The sequence below is a fragment of the Poecile atricapillus genome, chromosome Z (assembly GCF_030490865.1).
Source record: "Poecile atricapillus isolate bPoeAtr1 chromosome Z, bPoeAtr1.hap1, whole genome shotgun sequence".
Classification (NCBI taxonomy): Eukaryota; Metazoa; Chordata; class Aves; order Passeriformes; family Paridae; genus Poecile; species Poecile atricapillus.
This window is the reverse complement of record NC_081289.1, coordinates 69113225-69136787: the sequence shown is the minus strand read 5'-3', so window position 1 is coordinate 69136787 and position 23563 is coordinate 69113225. Positions and strand designations below refer to the sequence as shown.

The 23563-nt window shown below is 40.7% G+C and overlaps 1 protein-coding gene across 1 annotated transcript in view; it reads left to right on the top strand.

Moving 5' to 3' along the window:
* Positions 1 to 23563, top strand: part of MEGF10 (multiple EGF like domains 10) — an 85817-nt gene that overhangs the window by 50452 nt on the left and 11802 nt on the right. Inside the window, exons 10-18 of the mRNA XM_058864993.1 lie at positions 275 to 449; positions 1274 to 1394; positions 3809 to 3972; positions 6845 to 6947; positions 16095 to 16241; positions 18271 to 18405; positions 18758 to 18886; positions 21409 to 21537; positions 22622 to 22750. Coding sequence (XP_058720976.1) covers positions 275 to 449; positions 1274 to 1394; positions 3809 to 3972; positions 6845 to 6947; positions 16095 to 16241; positions 18271 to 18405; positions 18758 to 18886; positions 21409 to 21537; positions 22622 to 22750 — 1232 coding nt within the window. The remainder of the gene's footprint in view (positions 1 to 274; positions 450 to 1273; positions 1395 to 3808; positions 3973 to 6844; positions 6948 to 16094; positions 16242 to 18270; positions 18406 to 18757; positions 18887 to 21408; positions 21538 to 22621; positions 22751 to 23563) is intronic.

The window sequence follows — 23563 nt, the reverse complement described above, 5'->3', positions numbered from 1 at the left end:
AAATGTCTGTATGCTGTGTCATGTTCCATTTCCTATTTTAATTGGCACATATTTTTATATAAACACACCAAATCACATTCTGGGAAGTAAAATCATCTCACACAAGGCCCTTCATGCAAGCCATCTGCAACACCTTTCTTTTTTTTTTTTTTTTTTTTTTTTTTTTTTTTTTTTTTTTTTTGTGTGTGTGTGTGTCCTGTGGAGAGAAAATAATATTTATGGCATGTTTAGTCCTGAATTACTGAGTTAACCTTTCATCCCCCACCCGTGGCAGCTGTCACCCCATGTCTGGAGAATGCTCCTGCAAGCCAGGCTGGTCTGGGCTGTACTGCAACGAGACGTGTTCCCCGGGCTTCTACGGGGAGTCGTGTCAGCAGATCTGCAGCTGCCAGAACGGGGCTGACTGCGACAGCGTCACTGGGAGGTGCACCTGTGCCCCTGGATTTAAGGTAAAAGAGGTCTCACTTTCACAGTTTCACACTTTTTCAGCCCCAGTTGTGCGACAAATTCTTCAGGGTGCCACCCCATCCTTTCTCTGCCACGGTTAAAGGGAAAGTGAGGGTGTTTGGGTAGCGCTGCTTGTGCTGTTGGACCCTGAAAAGTCAACATTTCTCGTGGGTTCTCAGTGCTGAAATGAAGGTGTTTTTAGAAGGAGAAGTTGTTTGCTTTATAAGATGTTGGTAAGAATGAGGGCATGCTGTTGAGGTGTAAGTAAAGGGAGGAATGACAGGTTTCAGTCATCAACTCCTCAAGCTCCATCCCCAGAAACTCCAGCCAAAAGCAGTTCTTTTTATACTTCAGGACAGATTATTCTGCAACTTTTGCACACATTTGCTGTTACATGTGCTTTGGATGCTAACCTACCATTTTACAGTATGACTGTTCTTGTAAAAGTAATAACTGAAAACATCAGCCAAATTAGCTCTGAAAAGTTCTTTACATACTCATATAATTTACCATTAAACTGCTTTCTTACTGTCTTGGTTTCATAAAGATGTCCTTTATTACTGCCCATTGATCTAACCAGGTGCTTTGTGACCTGAACCCTCACACCAAATTGTAGAAAACTAGTACTTAAAAAGACTTAAAAATACTTCAAAAGTATGAAGGTGTCCCTCTCCCCTAAATTAAAGATAATTTAGTGACAGCCTAGGACATGTCTGAGCTGTATTTCTTCTGGCTTTTGTATCACTTCAGTCAGTTGTATTGTCTGAGGCTCCTCAGATAGTTTTTAGACTCTATTTTTATTTTTATTTTTATTTTTATAATTTAGGGTGCATCATGTGGTACCCCTTGTCTGCCTGGAACTTATGGGGTGAACTGCTCCTCTGTGTGCAGCTGCAAAAACGGGGCCACCTGTTCACCTGTGGATGGCTCTTGTGCCTGCAAAGCAGGTAAGTGTCTCCTCAGATTGATTTTAATTCTCTGTAACTGTGAAATTAAATTGGGTTTCTGAAGTAGAGGAGAGAAAACTTAATGAGAAACAGACACTTGATATTTCTGCTGCTCTGGGAGGTGAAAACAAGGAAAACATGTTCTCAGGGAGGAAAGCATGTTCTCTTCTCTGTCAGGAGGTCTGTGGGTTGTACCCTTTATTTTATGTCAGCATTCCTAATCAAAATCATACAGAATCCCAGAACGATTGGAAATTATGTAACTTTCTGTTGTTTTTTTTTATTAATGATTTTCATTCACTCTTAATAATTTGGTTTTAATTCATCATAACCAGTACCTTCAATATAAGCAGTGTGTTAGTTTTGAATCACTTTTAGCCACAATTTAGCAAAATTTGTTGTAAGCAGCTATTGTGATACAGCTTGGGAAAAGTTACTGAAACTTCAAGTTCCACTTAGCTAACTTTGATATGCCTCAGTGAACAAAGACTGGGGGAGGGAGAGAGAGATGTGTTGTTCAAAATGAACACAAGAAGTGCAGAATTTATGGGCTACAAAGACATTTTGCAGAAACCAGAGGATGAGGAAGACAACAAGATAACAAAGACTCCATGTATGTGTGTTGGAAACTCCCTACATGGGGAAAAGATAAGAAAAAGTGTAAAAAAATACAGACTAATTAGCCTGAGAAGCGAGGAATCAATTACCAATAGAAGATAGAATGCTATGTAATGAAAGAGAATTACATCATTTAGAACCAATGAATAATAATTTCGTCGTTTGCTAAAAATGTATAAATAGGTGAGAAAGTTTTATGTCTGCATCTGTGTGGAGGCCAGAATTTTGTCAGCCACACACACAGACCCTGACCAGGAATAAACTAATGCCTGACTTGCTGACACAGAAAAGTGTTAGAGGGGTTTGTTTATACCAAGGACTTTAGAGAATTTGGTAACACTTTGGGTTGGAAGGGACCTTAAAGATCATTTTTGTTCCTCCCTCTGCCATGGACAGGGACACCTTCCACTATCCCAGATTGCTCCAAGCCCCATCCAGCCTGGCTTTGGACACTTCCAGGGATCCAGAGGCAGCCACAGCTTCTCTGGGCACCCTGTGCCAGGGCCTCACCACCCTCACAGGGATAAATTTCTTCCCAATATCCCATCTAAACAGAATTTGCTGGACAAATAGCCACTAAATTTTTCAGGGACTGACACTGTTAAATTAGTTGTGGAGTAAATGTGAAACTTCTACTCTTTCCAGAGAATTTGGGCTCATTTAACCCTGTTCAGGTAGATACTGCAAAGCAGCTAGTTCATGAGGAGAAAAATATTCCTTGGGCAATGCAGAATCCTTTCTTCCTGTATCTCATGCAGTTTTAATCATACTACAGTGAAAAAGGGCAGCAGAAAGTAAAATTAAACTGAACCTAGGTACTTGCCATGTAAACAAAGGAAGATTATAAATCCTGGGAAGACAACTGAGGGAAAGTGTCTCAATTTCCTGGCCAAACTGTAAAGAATACATTTCCTCCTGAAATGACCCCTAAATTTGAAGTTATCAATGAAGCACGAGGCAGCCTGATTTCTGTGCATGTGTTTTGCATAGCCTATTGATCAGTCTCAGTGCAGAATTATTTTTACCCTCCACTTACTGTAAACAAGGTACAAAATTAGAAACTTGGCCTGTGTCACTGGTGGTGGTAATATGTGACTGACTGCCTCACACTGTTCCTCTTGAATCCAATGGATGACCACATTTTAAAAAATCTATTCACATCCCAGTCTATCCAGTCTGCAAACCATTGCTATCAGGCATGATCAGTGGTGAATGCTCCATTTTAGAACTATTTTCCATTACATTTCTTTTTGTACTCGGAGAGAAGTACAGAAATCATCTGAAAGCTCTTCTGTATTTCCTTGAAGAATCCAATTTATGCAATGCTTTAATGGGATTTTGTTGGTTTGTTTTTTTGTTAAATACCTATTAAAACCATATTAGAGGACTGTCTGAGTTGAATGCTGGTGGAACAATTATGAAAGCAGCAGCTTGAGCCTAGGGAAAATATTCCTATTTATTTCCAGGCTACACCTTAACACTCTCAGTGTAATTTAGAGCTTCTCAGTGAGGGTGTCTCGATTTCCATTTCAGATCTTCCATCAGTCTCTTTTGCTTGTTGGCACCCACCTGCAGATGTGTGCTGTGCACAGATGTTACAAGGTGCCCTTCAACACCTTTGTTCCAACCTGGACAAGCCCTCAGCTGAAGCTGCTGATAAATCCTGCAGTGAATTTTACCCCAGTATTGCCCATCTCAGAGACATGCCCCATGGCAGGCAGAGGCAAGCATCCTCTGAAGAGAAATGGGGAAAAAACTGATTAATTCCTGGCTGTAATCCCTTTTTTCCTTGGCAGGTTGGCATGGTGTGGATTGCTCCATAAATTGCCCCAGTGGCACGTGGGGACTGGGCTGTAACCTGACCTGCCAGTGTCTTAATGGAGGGGCTTGCAACGCTCTGGATGGAACCTGTACCTGTGCCCCAGGATGGAGGGGAGAGAAATGTGAACTCCCTTGCCAGGTAGTTCAATAATCCCACTGAATTTTGAGGTTTTGTAGAAGAATATTGGATGAGTCCCTTTGGAGTGCACAGAACAGGGTGCAGGGACAGGCACTAACAATTCTCCTAACACTTCTTCACCAAATGCTATCAAACTGCTACTGTTCAGCTACTTTTAAGTATAAATAGTGAGAGAAAAATACCAAAAATACACCCCAAACCAAATAATGTCATTTAAATTACTTTTTTTCTTATGTCTATGTTAGAGTATGAATAAAGAATTTTCATTCCTTCTCAGTCAAAAGTGAGAATGTACTCTCAGCACCCAGTTCCATGACAGGGCTTTGCTTTTCTGCTGGGGCTTTGACTTCTACTCTCTCCCAGACTTTGGAAAATCAGAAATCATTGTGACAACAATAGCATGCTCCTTAACAGCTTTGTTCCTTCTTGTAATCTGCAGTTTTGGGGAAATAAAATACATAAATTCAAATACGTAATTTCAGAAGTTTCTAAATCGTAAAATTCCAAGTGGATTTGTTTTATTGTGTAACTGTTCAGTTTCAATTATATTTCAAACACTAGAAAAAGAAGAGACAAATATTATATATTTTACAAAAAAATAAATTTCCAGAGTCCACTGTTTTCAGTGATGGACTTGAATTTTCTGGGAAATTTTTAACAAAACTAATTATTAAAATAAACTGCTCTCTGCTCTTCTCCTTTTCCCCTGTCAGTTGTTAACTTTTGCAGTGTATGAGTGCAGAGCAGGTTGTTGGCTTGATATAACTGCAATGGAGTCACTTGAAGTGAACACAAACCTTTTAAATTCCCCTCCCACATCTGATTTAAGCTTCTTTCAGTTTGGACAAGCTCTACTGAGCAATGACATGATGGGAGTAACTGAACTGCAGCAGAAAACTTGAAATCACCTCGTTTTGAATGAGAATTTGTTCTGCTGAACTGCACTAGGAACACTCAGGAGTGACTTTTTGGGTGTTTACATTTGGTTTTAAGACGAAGCACTCCTGTAATGAGTAAAGTGGCAAAGGAAATGGAATATATTCTGGAAGGCTGATACCAGTACCACCTGTGCAATGTTTCCAACAATGCATCTCCATCAGAAGACTGATTCTTCTGTTTTCTCAAACAGCTTTGTTTACCACTTAGTGCCTGATTCTGGAGGGCAATGAGACCTCCCAAGCTGCCTTAGCTCTTCCAAAACTGACATTTAAAAAAGACATGTATCGTTTCAGAGCAGCTGCATTACTATCCCAAACTTAGTAAAATAAAGCTTAAAAGCATTCTTGTATCAGATAATTCAGCATGCCCAAGCTCACTGGTCTTCCTCTCCCTCTCTCCATCTGTATCAAACCATGTCCATAAGCATTTATCTATTTCAAATGCAAATTCTGCTTCAAAATTCCAGAGCGGGGGAACAAGCAGAAATTGTTCGTTCAAATAATAATAAATATAACAATTTATAAAAAAAAATAATTCAAATACTTCTAGTTATCTGAAATGTTTTTCATGTCTGAGTAGAGACTTTATTTAAATCAATGTATTTCAATTTGTACTTCAGAACATTATTATCACTGCTCAGATTGTTGTTCAAGATTTGAACTACAGTTTGGACTTCAGTCCAAGTACATAGCAGGCTAAAAATACTGCTTTTCAACAGCATATTTGAGGATTTCCTTTCATTCCAAATCTGATTGTATGCAGAGGAAATGCTTAATCTTTTCTTTTTCTTTATATAAGAATGTATTGTTGAGATGAGCAAAAGGCTCCTTACTCCAAAGTAATGTAAGATTTTCTTATGCTTTAGACTTGGAAGACTGGCAGTTGAATAGCTAAATCCTGTGGCACTTGGTTGGAATGTATGCATGAACATCAAAGAACAGCAGATTAATTTTCATACAGGTTTTATTAAGATTTATGATTATTGATACATGGTTATGATTTATTATTATTATGATAGATTTTTAATGCAACTGACCCCACTTTTTAGCCTTGAATGTAAATGATAGGGAGTTAAACTGGACATGTTTTTTTCCCTTCTTTGCCTTTGCTATGGGTAGCCCTGAAGTATTACAGTAAATTATAGTGGCCTTTTTTCCATGTTCTTTTTTAAATTTGGTTCTGACACTTTTAATTCAATATCAGTGTAGTGTTATACTTGCCTTGTTTGGAAATTGTAAAGAATCTGCTTGGGTTGATTTTGTAAAGAATCAATTGGGTTGATTTTGTGTGAAAAGCAAATTCAGATGTTTAGATGTTTTCCATGAAAAAAGAAATAAACCAACAGGATGATTCAGCTTGTAACTTTAATCTCTTGTTGGTTAAAAAAATGTTGCATAGGTAAAAATAAAAGTTTTGTTTTGTGCACTGTCCCAACAGCCAAAGATTATCTCTCTTTGATGGAGTATATGCTGTAGTGCAGAGAGAAATGTTTTTAATCAAAAGAGAAATGTTTCTAATCAAAAGAAAGTGAGTGTTTGCGTTATTTATGCAGTGAACCTCACACTGAAGGTATCTTGTAATTTACTGGTTTTCACTCATTTTCTTAAAAATTATGCCTCTGTGTGGTACCCATTTTGACCCCTAAGCAGAGATCTCGGGGTTTGATGCAGAAAGGAGACTTAATTGCTTTAGTCTGTGATTTTTCAAGAGAGCATAATTCATTCTTTATCTTCCCCTCTTTAATGAAAGAACGAAAGTGTAGGATGCTGACATGTTCCAAACGCCGCGAGTGTTTTACATTAACATCAGCCTGGAGATTCGGGAGAGATCTGTGGTTGCTTTTTCAGGCTGGGCTGACCACAACTTATCTCTCCTCCAACTCCCAGCTGCCATCATCTCTGAGTTGTTGTGGGGTTTTTTTTTGTTGCCATAGGACGGTACCTACGGCCTGGACTGCGCTGAGCGCTGTGACTGCAGCCACGCGGACGGGTGCCACCCCACCACGGGCTACTGCCGCTGCCTCCCAGGATGGTCAGGTACAGGAGACGCCCTTGGGAAGCACAAACACAGTTTCCCCCTCAGTGGGACTTGGTTTTGTGGGCAAAGGAAGAGTTTGTGAGGTTGGAAGGGGAAAGGGCCCCGTTCTCTGGCTGCTGAGTCCCTCCTGTGACTCACGGGTGGGAAAGCTTTGTCCAGCGTGGGATCTGCAGAAAACTGGGAATGGAAAGGGAAACATGAAGGCTTGGGCACCTCCACTACACAATTACTTAAAAAAGTGGTGATCAACTGGAGATACCCAAGGTTGTTCTGGTAGCTTTGGGGTAAAGCATCCATGTCCAGGAGCTCAGGAAGCTTCATTCAGGCAGCCAAGAAGAGGATGAACCATTGTCATAACTTGTCAGCCTCCTGACTCATCTCAAACCAAGACAGCCATGCAGACTGTGACAAACTGTGCTGCCATTTCAGTGTCTGAACCTTCTTTAAGTTTCTCTGCACATCTTTTGTCCTATGTGAAAATTCTTTTTTTTTTTTTTCCTTATATTTTGATTTTAAGAACTTATGTCAGTCAAACCATTCACCAGAATTTGTGTTTGGCACTGTTACTGCCCCCCTCTTGCTGGTGGAGAGCAAGATTTATTGAAAACCTGGTGGAACTGCAGAAGGGCAGCTGTCATGAAATGTTCCCTTTATCTCTAGGAGGGAGTTCTAAGTCTCACAAGAATTTCTTAGGAAGAGCTCTTTGATCTTCAGTAAGTTTGCCCCTCTTGGAGTGTTCCAGACTTACTGCCTCACTGTGATGCTGCAGTGTTGAAAGGGTCAGATCTCACATCACCTGTCTGTGTGGGCTCCTTCCACTTAATAATGAGGAGTCAGCATGAAAAACAAACCTCAAATGAGCAAAGCATGTTTGTGCTCTGAAAATCAGTGATTTGTGTTTCCTTTGTGATTTCAGACATCTTCCACTCTTCTATAAACTGATGTTTAGCCTAAGTGACTTGAAGGTTGATGGTAGAATTGTTTTCCTTTTTCTGTGGTGCTTTTTGACAAAGTAGGTGGAGGTGAGCTTTTAATTTCCTCAGATAGATACAGTCTTACTATTGATTTTTTTCCCCAAACCTTTATTATGCTCTTCCTAGCTGGATGGATTGCCAGCATCTTGTTTGAAGTACATAATACTCAGTATCTACAATTCAGGTTGATTAACTGCAGCTGATTACAGCTTACCTGCTGTTTTTCTACTTTCTGTTCAGATGAACATGACTTTTTGTGATTATTGGGGGTAGGAAGTGGAAATCTCTAGGGATTACAGATACACAGGCAGGAACAGCTCCTGCTTTGCCCTGGGAGACCAAACTTATTATTTACTCATTTTTTCTGTTTATTAGCTCTTTGAGAAGGTCCGTCTCCCCATTCCCTCTCAGTGTGAGTGAGAGGAGCTTCAGGAGCCAGCACCCACCTAGAACTGGGGCAGGACTTTCTTGGTTCAATTCTCTTCCCACAACCTGAAGTGGGACTTGCCCTCAGCCACTCAGGAGTGCAAAAAATAGAAGAAGCTACCTGAGTGAATTACAAAAAAATACTATTAGCCTTATACCAGCTATTGTTATTTTTCCTGACATTGCTTTGTGTTTATTCTGTTAAGATGTTAATGTCCTTAACTTTCAGGTAGTTTTAAGGTAATTGTGTGTGTGTGTGTTTGGACACATTTCCACAAACGTACATTTGAATCTGCTGAAAATATGATCTCATAAATTACTAAATGAAATCAAAGAATACCCACCATAAAAACCTGTGAACAGTTGCTGATCTTAACAGTGCAAGTAGGTAGAGCTGGTCACAAATCCTAAAGGCACAGCTTGAAGCTCACATCTTTTGAGTCTTCTAAAATTGAGATAGACAATCAGGGTCAAAAGTTGTGTTAATGAGTAGATCCAGATTGAAACAGGCAGTTTTGAAAGGCCAGATTAAGAATCTAGCAGCAGTTTTTATAACAGGTTATAAAAACTACCTGGTCACTGTGATATAACTAACCCAGGGTGTGACAGAGGCTTCAAATGCACCACAAACCTTGACTGTGCTTGGACTCAGGTATGGGAGAGGATAATGTATCAGTAATATATATTATATAATAAGGCAAATACATAATGTAGTAATTTTGTGTAGCAAAACCTTACTTTGCCTTCTTTCTCAGAAAGGAAAAAGACTTCACAAGAAAGAGACTTCAGGCCTAATTATTGATCAAATGGAGCCCCCCATCCCTGGGTGATGTCATCAGAGCAGCATGTGTGTGACAGACTAGTTTTGACATGTTGGTGATGTCTAGACACACTTTACAACATCCACAGCATAGCTGACTTTATACTCTGTGTCTGGAAAAATCCTCCTCCCACACTTTGCATGTCAGAGCAATACCCAGTGAGGAATCCAGGCTTTGTGCAGATGCTTATATTTGGAATGATTAAAAAAAAAAGGGGGGGAATACTTCAGGAAAGGGCTCTCAAATAGCTGTGCTGTAACAGTGCATTGCAGGAATAGCAGTAGATTGTAGGATTAAGGAGGAAGGCTGTGCATAGAGTTGTGTGGAGAAGCAGGTGGAGGAAATGTGGAAAATACAGGAGCTTCTAAAATGAAAGAAACTGTTAGAGTGGCTTAAATTTTTTTTTTTATCTTGGTGTTGGATTTGTGAAAGTAACCATATTTCATACTAGTTTTTCATAATAATTTTGGGTGGGTAGTATTGCCGACCTAGTTGAAAAACAAGATTTTGGATCAATTTAATGCTTATTCAAGCCAAATGAAGGATTTAGTTTAAAACCACTGGGAATGTAGCGTTAAAAATAAATACATTTTGAGGAAGCTTAAAAATTTGAACTTGTCAGTGCTTTTTGGTTTTAAGCACAAATAAATCCATGATGCTAAGGTAAACTTCCCAAAATGTTTTGATGCCATCAAAACAACACAGATTTTCCAAGAAGGTACTTGAAAAGCAGCATTTTCCTCAGCTCTCTGAACAGAACAGCTATCTGCACTTCCCCCAGGGAATTTCATCAGAGGGAACAATTTATGTAACTTTTCAGAAGCAAATGAAGGAGTGACACAGTTGTCCCACAAGGCTGGGGAGGGTGGATCAGTGACCTCGGGGTGTGAGGGAGCTCTGAGCTGCTGACATGGGCATGAGGGCCTGGCCTCAGCCTCCAGACAGAGCTGCAGCTCCCCACTGGCTCAACAAGGAGAAGCTCTAAGGTTTAGTTTAGTTAAGTAGCTTTTAAGTTCGTTTTTGAGCATTCCCAGGGTGATCTCTTTTCCTTCTTAGGTTCTGCTTAGGAGTAAAAGTTCTGTTTTTGACTGCTGTGTTCCAAGACTCAAGAAATAATTAAAATAACCTTTAATTAGGTTTTTATTTGGGGTTGCTGGTTTTCATTTGGGTTACATGCAAATGTAACCCAAATGAAATGAATGTTTCATTCTCTTACATCCTAAACAAAAGCAACTAAGGTTTACAGGACCCCTGTTAGAAATCCTGTGCTTTTTTGTAGTTTGCATCATGTTTTCCCTGTGCAGCAGCTTGATTCTGTGTAGGGAAGGAAGAGTTAAGGGTGATGTTTTTTTCCTGGCAGTCTCATCATCCTGTCACGTTCCAGGAGCCACATGACAGGATGGCACAAATGAGAAACATCCGCCCACACAGAGGATGATGTCTGCCCCAAACTCCCTCATCCCTTGACATTTTCACTTTATCTTGTAAATAACTCCTTTTTCATTTGGAGGGAAAATTCTTTTTCATTTCTCTGTAGCCAGAGAGTGGAAAAGAATGAGAACTTTTCAAACAGAAAACAGCAGGAACACACAGAAAATATACTCTCCTGATAGGTAATGATAATTCTTCTATTAAATTTTACCAAAACTTTGGGTTAACTTCCATTAAAGAGGTACATCTAATACTTCTCTCAACAAGCAAACCAGCCAGCTCCATTTTAGTTTCTTACCTGTTGTGCAAGCAGCTGTCAAAATAAATTTCTCCCAAATTTCCTGAAATATTAGTGAGCTCATATTCTTGCAAACCGAGGTTTCGCATTAAAGCATTCATCAATTAAATTAAAATTAAAAGCAATTAAACTAAAAGCAATATGATTAATTAATTAATGAAGATGGCAAAAGCTTTTTTTCCCCCTTCAGACAGTGTAATTGCAGCGATGTGGGTGTCCCTGATCAAAAACATCACTGCTCTGCTTCCACTGGCGCAGCTCTGCCGTACCTTTGCATTTGCGAGGAGATGTCACGTCAGGGTGACATTTGTTACTCTCAAAATCGATTTAAAGGCTATGTGATGCCAGGGATTATGAAATGCCACTAGTCTGCTATCTGTACCAAAACAATGGCAGTGGTTTGTGGAAAAGACAGATGCAGTAATACCAGCCCACATTTCACCAGCAGGCACGGCGTTCACCCACAGGCTGCAGCAGGAGGGGTGTCGGTGACTTTTTCTGTGCTGGACACCTGCTGGCATTACTCAGCTCACCCATCACCAGATGTGTTGTTTCTGTGTCCTTCCACGTGCCTCTGACAGTATTTCTGAGAGGCACATTTGTTGCTGGATTATAAAGGGGAGGTCTGCCATCTGACACCCAAGTCGGCTGGGAAGCTGCAGCTCTGCCTTGACCCTCAGCTTTCCATGAGTATGCACTTTCCCCCCTCCTACAAAGCAAAAAAACCAGAATTGGAAGAGTTCTGTCGTGGGTCTTGTTCATCTTTAGGGCAAAAATGAGCTGCTGCTGTAGAACCAGTGCACCCAAGCCAAGATTCTCTTGTAAAAACGTGGTTTTCCTTCCACTGCCACCAGTTTCCCCTGGCCTCCTGAAGGATGAGGCCGCACTGGGAGGAATACTCAGTGAGCTGGAGAATGAAATAATACCTGAGCACTCTCTCATGATAAATGATAAATTTGCTTTTCAAACTTGGGAAGAGGAGTCCTCCAATAAGAGGTTTGGCTCCATTTTGCATCTGGATTTGGCTGTGTCTGTATGTCTGTTCTCTCTGCACTGTGGCGGATCTTTTTGTGGAAAAAATGCCACCCCTTTTTTTTAAAAAAATAGCTTTAAATCAGTGATTAAGTGTATCTGTTTTCTGCCTACAAAGAAGTTAAAAAAGGGAGAAATGTTATTTCCTGCTGCCTAGAGATTGACAGATAAAAAGAAGAGCACCTCTGGAGAGGATACTACAGTATGTAGTGAGATCATGGCCTTCAGAAGGATACTAGAAATACCTCAAAAGGGATTCTGCTACTAAAATTTGCAGATAAGGATGTTTGCCTTCAAACTCAGATGTCCTTGTTGACAGTCTTTTCTAGCTAACTTCCTACCAAAACTTGCAGCCTCTCCTACTGCTGCAGTGAAGCAGCTAAAATCTGACCTTCTACAGAAAAATCTCTGATCCTCTCATTAGCTCTTCAATTTAGGACACTGTAATTAATTCCTTTAGCTACCTTCAGTAGTGGAGCAAGGTACCTCCCTCTCTCAAAGGCATTGAAGGTACTTAAAAATAGTGCCTGTGATACTTTTCACCACCTCCTTTCCTTTGGGCTGCCCATCCATTATTTGACAGAGAAATTAGGGAAGTAACTCTCGCCATCAGAAGTTGCAGCTGCCTTGAATAGAAGTGTTAGTTTTTCTCAAATATGAAGGGTGAGCTCTTGGACCATAATGGGAGAGTGTCATTGGCTTTAATGACACCAAAATTCCTCAAGCTTTTAAAGGTCTTGTTCTGTCTTTAGTTTGGGCTGCTATGTATCCAGTTCTGCACTGACACATGGGAAGTACACCAGTATATAAATAGGTTTTAATGCTGAGGGGTTTTACTGGGAAGTTCCATGTGTGTTAACATAAATTGCACAGCAAATACATGTTCTTTACCAAAAAAATATTCTTAAAGTTCGGATAACCTTTTATTAGAACCAATGTAAACATAATAAGCTGGAAAACAGCTTATTCCAATAGTAAATTTGCCTGGGAAGATAGTAATAAATAATTGGTTATCTTTTTTTTTTCTTCCGCCTTCAAATGCTAAAACAAATTAGCTCTTTGTTGATCTGACTTGGGTGGATCACTGTGTCTCAACTTAAAAATACAGCATAGGGAGTGTGCAAATACTCTGCTAGCATGGGCAGAAGGAGTGGTATCCCTAAAGAATTCTTCACTTCATTCATGCAATTACGAATGCTGGGGGAATGCTGATTTGGATGTGAGGCCCCCAGCATAAAGCACTGGGCATTAAATGCACGAGCATTTCTTCAGAGCAGCTTAGCTGAAGTTTATCATGAGCATTCAGCTATTGCCTAGCAACTTGTGAAGGCCATCAAAGAGCTCTTTGTCCATAGCTCTGGCAAAAACATTTTCTTGCAGATATCCTTATCAGCATCAGAACCAACATGAAAACTTAATAAAAACAATTTTATTTTGTGTAAGAGATTAATGCTTGCATGAAACTGTGGCAGTCACAAACCGCTTGGTAACACTGTTGTAAAAGCTGAGTCCAATCTTGCTTTGCAAAATTCTAGTAAAAATGCTTCTTCTTGCTGAATAATTTCTGGCTTTTCTATTAAAGCATAGCTTTCTTTGATGAAATTTCATTAAAAAACATCACTCTGGAAATCAGTTTTTTGACTTTTTTGTAATCCCTTAAGTATTTCTAACCTGCTCTTTCTCAAAAATACACATTTGGTTTTTACAACTGTAAGACACAAAACTCAACTTGTTAAGTGCCTTGTGGACTTAACAAAATTAATAGTGAGACTGAAAATTGTTTTAGTAAGTAGAGATGCAGTAAATAACTAAATTGCTACATTGGTTCTTTACACTCAGAGGAGTGATACTGATTTTCCTTATGATCAAGAGTGAATATAATGAAATTTCAGTGAAACAGAATAGTGTTCAGCAGTCTTGCAGTGTGTCATGTTGTCATCATTGTTACTCAGTGGCACTGAGTGTACACTGTTCATTTGCTAAGTAGAGTGATGCCATTCTTCACCTCCTCATAAGGGGTGAAAGTGAGAAGTAAAAGGCAGGTTTTTTTTCAGTTTCCCTAAGGGACGATGTTCCCTCATGTGTACTGAAGGAGCCTTTTTTTTCCCCCTTTTTTTCATTTTTAGTGGTATTTGCTGGCTGTTCTGAGCCCCATGGCTCTGTGCAGCGTGGGACCCATTGTCTTCCCCATCCCACATCACCCTCGGACACTCTGCTGTCATAAAGCATCCTCTGTGCACAGATCAAGGCAGTATAATTGAGCCTGGTGTTATTGTATGCCACTGGTCTACATAAACTCAGATAATGCACTTTGGTAGCTCTTGGCAACCACTGGCTTGTTAATAGTGACCATTATACACTGAGCACCGCTGACACCCATTGAGGCTGTGAAAAATGTCTTTTCTGCAGCAGGGTGCAGCTATGTGTGATACGGCACATAACCCTCACGTGGACACAGGGCTCAGCCCTGAGATGCTCCCAGGGTTCTCACAGTCTCACACACCCCAATTCTCAAGACTGGGAACGCAGGGCAAAGCAGCAGCTGGAAGAAGTGGCCCCGTTTCTGGGGGAAAAAATGAATTGAACTGCAGTGATGTCATGCTGCTCATGTGCACCAGCATCTCTCAAAGTCAAACCTCTCTCTTTAATTTGCTTATCCATAAATGAGTTAATGAAAAGGCTGAACTAGACTGCTGAGAAACAAGTCAGCACTGCCTCTCAAACGTAGATGGAGACAGGAGAGTGACATTGTCTAGGCAGGCAGAAAGTGAAAAAGGAGTGATGTAAGCAGCCTTTCATTTTCTGACAATAGGTTTGTTTTAGGTCAGTACTACTGATCATTGTGCAGTCAGGGCTTTGAGGTGGCCTGTGTACTGTCTGTCAGTATCTGGATTTTTAAAGTCAAGTGTTCTTCTGTCTTGCTGGTAGAGGTTGGTGCAATCTGTTGAAACACATATTTGATTCTTCTGTCTGTTGATTGTCCTGCAGAGAAAAACAGTTCAGGAGTCTGGAGTTCCACCTTTCCTCTAATTAGAGAGTTGGTCTTTAGATATGGGCAGCTTTGCAGGGCACATGCTGGGGGGTGTTGAGGAATCACCTCTTAGTCTGATCTATCAGCAAACCATGTAATTATTTTTCAGGATTTTTACAAGCAGTAGGTTTTGGCATTCAAAGTTGATTTTTTTTTTTCCCCCCCTTGTCACATGTAAAACTGTTTTGCTTTTTTTAGGACTCTGGCAGCCATTGAACCTGTGGCATATTTTGCTGGAAATACTTACAAAGCAAGACATGCTTGTGGTTGGATCCAGTCCACTTTTGGTTCATTCAGTAGAGGCATAACAATAAAACTTGGTTGTTAATGCAAAGTGCTGCAGACACAATACGGTCTGAGTTCCACAGGGGTGCCTGCTGGCATTTAACATGCACAGTGCTTCTTAAAAAGCAGAAAAATTATATTTAATGTTGCTGCAACGTGAAGGAAAATGACAGGCAGACAAACAAACAAACCCAGCAAACAAACAGTGATTGGATGATTGTAATGGGTGGTTTGTATCATGATCTATGTGTAGAGATTCAGGTTGTGGCCATTTTACAATCAATTTTATACCAAAGCAGGTTAAGCAAAGCAGTGACTGAGCAGCATCCTTAACACTGTGGCAGCTAAGCATTTTGGAATGCTCACATGGTGTGTTTGGAAACCCTTTGTATGCACTACATTTTTCCATTCGGTGCAAGGCTGAGCAGTAATCAGCTCACCACTAATTAGAAATCATTCCGTGTCCTGCACCCCATTATTATACACAAATTATGTCAGACATGAAGAATTCTGAGAGAGAAAAGTTCCTGCAATACCTTCTGTTGTGCCTTTCCCAAACATAAAATCCAAAACCAAAAATCTTCCGCTGTTTTGAAACATCCATTGTGGAGGAAGCAAAAGCTACTTGTGTACCTCTTATCAAAACTGGAATAAGAGGGAAGTTCACTGATCTGGGGAAGGCAGGAACAGAGATGCAAGATTATCTTGTACTTTCCTGATGCTGGTGGTGTTTTGATAAATAGGGTGTGTTTATCTGAGGATAAAGATTCAGCCCTCTGAGAAGCAAAGGTTTAACCTAACTGTGCACAAGAGCTCTTCACAGATGTTTTGTTTGTTTGTGGTTGCAGGTATTCACTGTGACAGTGTGTGTGCTGAGGGACAGTGGGGTCCAAACTGCTCCTTGCCTTGTTACTGCAAAAATGGAGCATCCTGCTCTCCAGATGATGGGATCTGTGAGTGTGCACCAGGATACAGAGGCACCACGTGCCAGAGAAGTAAGGACAACATAAATTCTTTTAAATCTCCGTTTCTTCCTCAGTTGCTTGGAAAACGTGTCATAAATCATCATTATGCTTTGCTAATTGCAGTGTGAAAGACCAGGAAACACTCCTTGGTTGAACATTTTAACAAAACACATAAATATTCAGGAAAAAAAGGGGTTACCTGCAATGAACAAATGTTTCCATCTAGTAGTGCTCTTCTGGTTATGGTACAACATTCCTTTTATTCACTGTCTGTCCTGTGGCACTGTTATGAACATGACTTTCCAAGAAGTGTTGTAGGGGATTCCATTCTAAAGCATTTCCAAACCTGACTGATGAGTGTTGAGTTTGTAATACAGGTAAATAAAACATACTTGAGTTTCAGAAACTAAAAGCCTTCCATAGAGTCTGCTTGGGGTCATTAGCTTAGTCAATATTTGGGGTTTTAACACTTGTTTTCTAAGAACAGTCAATGGGATCAGGCCCCACAGAGGATGTCAAATGTACCCCTGCTTCCTTTTGAAGAACTTGTGTGGGTAAAATACAAATTGCACAGAGAGAGATAGGGATGAACTGAGGAAAATCATGCCAGAACCAGGGAGGTAAATAGTAAGTGTGCCCTCCCAAGACCTGTCACAGATTGCCAGCAGTCCAGCTGTCTTCAGTTTGAGTCACTGAAGCTGTGAGGGAAAGGTGTTCAGGGAAGAGAAATATGAGTTGTCTGGAACTGGAGGGGAGCCCAGTTTCCAGAGCAGGTCTCCCAGAAACAGGATCCAGGAGCAGGTGGGTTAAGGAAAAGCCAAGAAGCTCTTGGCTCTTCCAAGAGAGGCTTAAAAGTCAGGAGAGATGACCTGGAATGGTGACTGTGAGGGAGAAGGAGAACCAGAGGAAGGGGAAGTTCTAGCAGTCCAGGAATGGCAAAATTTCAAGCTGAAGGCTGTGACATGGCGCTGCTAAATCCCACATCAGTGTGCCATTAGTATTCCTTGAGCATTCCTGACTGTGAGCAGTAATTATTCTCACTATCTAATCTCTGAGGGCCCTGCAGTCAGTCAGTGCATCCCAAGTGTAACACAGCCATGTAAAAAACGTTCCCCTGTGTTTTGGAAATGTGCCTATAACCTGGACAAGAGGTTCCTAGTCCAGTGCCCCTCTGAGGCATGGTCTGCAGGCTGGGAAGACAAAGGCCATACGTAAAATTTGGATCCTGGTCAGAAACTGCCTTTTCAGTAAACAGGAAGACCTTTTGGCACTGTTTCACTTGGAGAAGTTAATCTCTCTGGAGAGATCCTGGCCATATAACTTGTATCAAGTGTGTAATTAAAATTCTGAATCCTGAATGAAATTGAAATATTGGAAAGATTCCAAGGTAGTTTTGTCAGTGCTAATTGCAGCTGTTCAGGTATTTCTCTTGATCTGTTACCTAATATTCTAGTTTATCAGGAAATAAATGCCAAAAGGGATTAGATCAACAAAGGAGAAGCAGCCTTTGTTTCCTCCCCCTTTTTTTCTTTTTCTTTTAGAGAACTTGTGCTTTTAGCATCACAATTAACTGGACAGCTCTGTATTTCTGGTCTCAGGTTCTCTGAAAGTTAGATTGACTCTGTACCATGTAAAAGAAAGGCTGATTGGAAAACATCTGTGCTTTTTATCCAGTGAAGTTATGGCTGTTTGAATTCCAAGTTAGGAAACACATCAGGAATCAAGGTCTAAGATGACCTTGCTTCTCTAGAGATAAAACTATTCTGTTACTTCAGATGTGCTTCAAAAGATGTCCTTGTTTAGCCAAATAAAGAATGTATGCATTCCAAACATTATCCAAGTTCAGGGTGGCTTGACATGTAATGGAATGTCAACAGAGTCGTGATGAACCAGAATACACCAAATCCTTGAGGAGAAGGAGCAGATCTTGTTTTGGGAGTGTAAATCACTGAGCTGCACAAATAACAAGGACCACCCCTGGGCTTGGAGAGCAGAGCCAGCTCCGAGCCAGGATGATGGCAGGGCAGCAGCAGTGACAGTGTGTCCCCTCTGGTTCCAGTCTGCTCGCCGGGCTTCTACGGACACCGCTGCAGCCAGACCTGCCCCCAGTGCGTGCACAGCAGTGGCCCCTGCCACCACATCACTGGCCTGTGTGACTGCCTGCCTGGATTCACAGGAGCCCTCTGCAATGAAGGTACAGCTGGCCAGAAAGACTCTGTGGGATGCGCTCGCCAAGTGCTGGAATGATTTCCATCACTTGGGAGCTGTGAGGCCAAAGATATTTTCTGTTCTGGAATGTTCAGTTTATAAACTGGGAATCTTAGACTGTTTCATCCTTCAGTATGACACCCTCTGTACTCTCAATTGCATTATTTGTGTAGTGATTGTGGATATGTTGGTCACCTTAATTTATAATACTTCTCTATATCCTTGTACTAAGCAATGCCTTCTCTCGATCAAAATATTGGTTGTTTTCTCCTAAAATGAAGAAAATTAAATCTTGTTCTGATGACTAAGGAGTTCTAATTCTGACAATGCCTTCTCAGTATGTCCCAGTGGCAGGTTTGGGAAGAACTGCGCTGGAATATGCACCTGCACCAATAATGGGACTTGTAATCCAATTGATAGATCCTGCCAGTGCTACCCTGGATGGATTGGTAGTGACTGCTCTCAGCGTAAGTACCAGCTCTTTTTTTTCCCTTTAATTTTAGAACAAAGAATCAGGGTCCAGCTATTTAAAATACCATTTTTTATTTATTTTTTTTTTTTGTAAAGAAACACTTGTCTTAAGTCAGAAATTAGGACTTCATGGTAAATCATGGAGAGATCCTAAACTTCCCTGGCCAGGCCAAGAACAAAGAAATTTTATCAGGGTTAGTGCTCTGGCTGTACAACCATCCTTGTTCTCACTAAGCATTCAAACATTTTGTTAAGAAATCTCCCACTATGCCCTTTTTTTTAAGTGCCTGTAACTCTGTGATGGATTTTCCTCTTTCTTCCTTTTTTAAGTGTTTTCACAGATAGTTTTAGTGTGATTCTGCCTCACTCAATGAGTATTGTCTTGGTGTGCTGAACTCATTGGACTCTTGGTTACTGACTTAAAAAGGAGAAGGGAAGGCCCTAATTTTACTACTTTTTGTAAAGTAATTTCATTGAATAGTCACTCCCCATATGCCTGGATGGGTATATGCAATTTACTAATTAGAGGAAAGAATTGTTTTAAGGAAAACTCTCACGAGAAGCATATCCAATCCCATAAGGTGCTAAAATCCACACAGGCTGAAACTCACACGTGCCAAAATTTCAGTCAGCCCACTTGTGTGAATGAGAGAAGCTGCACCATACCCTGAAATGTCAGGCATTGTGCTGGGGTTTCCAGGGAAGTGCATTTTTTAATAACATGGCTCATTGGTTTAAATCATTTATGGTTTGACTGGCCCAGGTTAACAGGCACAAGTGCAGGGTAACATCTGCTCAGTTTGGGAAAAGAACCCGAAAAAAACCCAACTTTGCTGGCTAAATTCTGTGAAGTGATTAGCATGCACAGCCCAGTATGATACCAGAATAAATCTTGGGCCCATTCCTGTGGAAGCCAGTGGCTACAAAGGTCCCTGTTTTTACGGTAAAATAAGTAGGTAGTTGGGAGAGTTGCAGAATAGGGGTATTTAGGAGGAGGACGGACTTACTCACTGAATCAATATCAAGAAAATGGTGCCAGCAATATGAATGGAAGTGTTTATTGAGGCTGTGCTCACGGACCATAACAGAGGAAGTTTATTTGCTTTGTATAAAGGCCTTTCGTTCACATGGAAAATAATGATTCCATTAATTTCTTTCAGAACCAGCGACCTTTTTTAAACTTCTAACCTTTTGCCTGTATGTGATTTACATCTCTTCTTTGCTGACCACTAATTTCAAACAAAAAACAATCATAAAAAATAATTACAAGGCACAACTAAAGTGAAAGCAACAAAAAACCCCAAACTTAATGCCTTTTTTTTTTTTCAATTCATCATAATATAATTTTTAATGAACTGAAATTTGGGGAAAAAGGTGATGCTTTGGAAAATTACATCCCACTTATACGTGAATCATTACGTAAATTTTTAAAGGATTTAAAGGATTAAAGAGTTTTATTGGTCTCAGGCAACCAGATCAGTACAAAACAATTAAGAGGTACCACCCTTTTAAATTTACACAGGAATAAAACCAAGGCTTCAGTGCCTGACCTGTCTCTTCTTTCCTATGACATACTGACCCTGTACTTCCATAGAACTGTTTCTAAAAGTACTAAAGAATTATTTATTTTACTATTTATTTTAAAAATACTTAGTTCTACTTAAAGTACTGCCTTCTTTGCTGAAGGAAAAAACCTCTCAAGATTAGAATCCTACTCAACAGAAAGGGTCTATTCTTAGAGTACCCTCTTCACTTAGTGATATTCTACCATGAAGAAAATTATCTTTTGCTGTCTCTGAATAGTAATTAGTATCTTGGAACCACTTCACAGTTCTAGTGGCAGCACGTAGCATCAGAGTCATCCATCATGACATTTCCAAAGCAGCCAGTAAATTCTGTCTCATAATGAGTCGACATGATTGTGAGCAAAATAATCTCCATTCTGTGAATAATTGCTTGGTATTTAGAAATATTATATTGATTATTGGACCCATGGAAGCAACTGATTTAACTAGATTAAGGTACAGATCTGATTATCTTCACCACGTTTAGGCAAATACATGAAATTCCACAGTGGAAGCACAAGAAACAGGCTCAGTATTGGATCTAAAGCTGTAGGCTATGTAGGAGTTTAAACTTTCTCTGTTTTTGTTCATTTTTCGAGATTCAAAACCTGTGTCACCTTGACTGCTTGCAAAGTGAAAAATAAGTGAAGAAAGAAAACCTAATGGCTTTCTCTGCTATGAGTGTCCTATTTACTGAATATCAAGTGTGCATTTTTCACACATTTAATATCTTCCAGCACTTTTTACCTGGAGCACAATGATGCCTTAGCTGAAACAAATGAGTAAATCTGTGGCTGTTTGTTCAGAGCAGAGCAGCCCAAAACATGCACTTGGGACAGAAACAGCAAACACCAAACAAAGCAGTGCTCATGTGTGAATGGAAGCAGCTCTATTCATGTGCATCAAGGAACCTTTGTCATCTGAGGTTAATTAATGGCTCTGGGTTGTTGCAGCTTGCCCACCTTCTCACTGGGGACCAAACTGCATCCACACGTGCAACTGCCACAATGGAGCTTTCTGCAGCGCCTACGATGGGGAGTGCAAGTGCACCCCGGGCTGGACTGGCCTTTACTGCACACAGAGTGAGTGAATTTTGTGTTCCTTCTTAGTCTGAACATCAGTGGCAGAATTATCCTTCAGAACAGCTTGAACCTGGAACTCAATACAGGATACAGGAGCTGTTTTCATTTAGAACTCTGAATGATGATTTCGCTAGACTGTAACATTATCATTTCTGTTTGAATTTTCTTCATTTAATAATGCATTAATACTGGTTTTTGTTCCCCAAGAGTTTTTTGTTAAATAGCTGTGCAGTGACTGGGTGTAGGTATGTGGCATTCATTACGTGCTGGCTAAGAGTTCATAAGAAGTTTGAGAAATAAACATTGGTTAGAAATAAATATGGGTAAAGTTGACTTCTTATCTTTTTCATATTACACTTTCAGTTTGGTTTACCTTCAATTCAGGTGGCTGTCAGCCTGGCCACAACCCCTATATTTGACCTCAAGAAAAACAGGGCTGCTGTGTTTTGCATTCAGTGTTCAAATACAACGTTTTCCATAAAATCAGAACTTAGCTGTTTCAAATGAGTAATTCAAATGAGTAATGTCACAGTGGCAAGAAGTAACAGATACACTGCAGGACCATATGGATGCAGTTCTGGGAGACATCCACTATGCTGGTTCAGCTGTCAGCTGTCAGGGGTTTCTTGCTTCCTGCTGGTGAATAATGATCTCTTTGCAGTGGTGTGTCTTCTTCATACTGAAATGGTTTCTCTGTGAGTAGCTCAGGTACAATGGCTTGTTGCTTTGGCTTTTTAATGCTTCAGTATAAACTACCAAGGAAATATGTCCAGAGGTTCACTGACTGATGGGCAGACTCCCAAAGTGCCCTCGTCCTCCTCCCTCAAATCTCTTTAGAAGCCCATTTCTTCAAGGAGCTGTCTTTTCAGAACCTCTGCTGCCAGCACCATTTCCCCACCTCATTTTTTTTTTTGCCTGCTGTGTGTTTTAAACCACTCCAGACAAGGCAGGTCTGGGTCCCTAGTGCTGACAGAGCTCTCCATTTCTGCAGGAGCAAGCCCTCAGTAACACATTGAACTAGAATGTTCCACTCCCAGAGCAGCTGTTTCACCCCTCTCCCCCCTTTCCTCTGCTTGTGTTGCAGGGTGTCCCCTGGGGTTTTTTGGGAAGGACTGTGCCTTGATCTGCCAGTGCCAGAACGGAGCTGACTGCGACCACATCAGCGGGCAGTGCACGTGCCGGACGGGCTTCATGGGGCGGCACTGCGAGCACAGTGAGCACACCCCTCTCTCTGCCCTGGGACACAGCCTCTGGCCTCCAGGGACAGTCCTGCTGGCCACAGGCTTTTCCAAATAGTTTCAAACCCGGCAGAATGAAGTCTTTACTGCTGTGGTGTCTGTTACTCTGCACTGCGTTTTAGTCGCTTAGGGCATTAATGCTAAAAGAACACCCCACTGCTCCATCATGTAAAAGCAACAAAATGAGTCCAAGGAATTCTCATTAGCATCCTGTGAAAGCAATGAAATACATCCCTTAGAATAAAACCACAGTGACAGCTAATAGCTGGAAAACTGGAGATAAGAACTAAGCTGGTGGATGGAATTAATCTTCGCAGTGTGGTTTTACAGCGCAGCTGGTTCTGAAGGTGTCGTAGGTGGCGTTTTGTTTTCACATGTATGTGGTTCCTCTCCTCAGGAAGATCAGGGATAGCACCACTGACACCACCAGCAAAATGTTGTACAACATTAAAAGATTAATCAGGCTCGTGAGCACAGGACTGTTTGTCTGACCTTTGCTGACCTTACGGAACTGTGGTCCCAAATTTGTGCATTCTGATGACATCTGTGTTTCTCCCCAGAACATCACTAATGTTCAGGAAAAGATAACTTTCTAAGATAGTCTCTTGATGTCAAAACATCACTTTGAATAATTTGGCAAATCTAACTCTGTTACGGATTTTGTACTTTATCCTACAAGTTGATAATAATGACCTAACAACGTTAAGCTGAATGTTTTGGTATTCATCCTACTTCAGGTCTTGAAGTGCCAAAATATATTATGACATGATGGGGTTTGCCCACCCAAT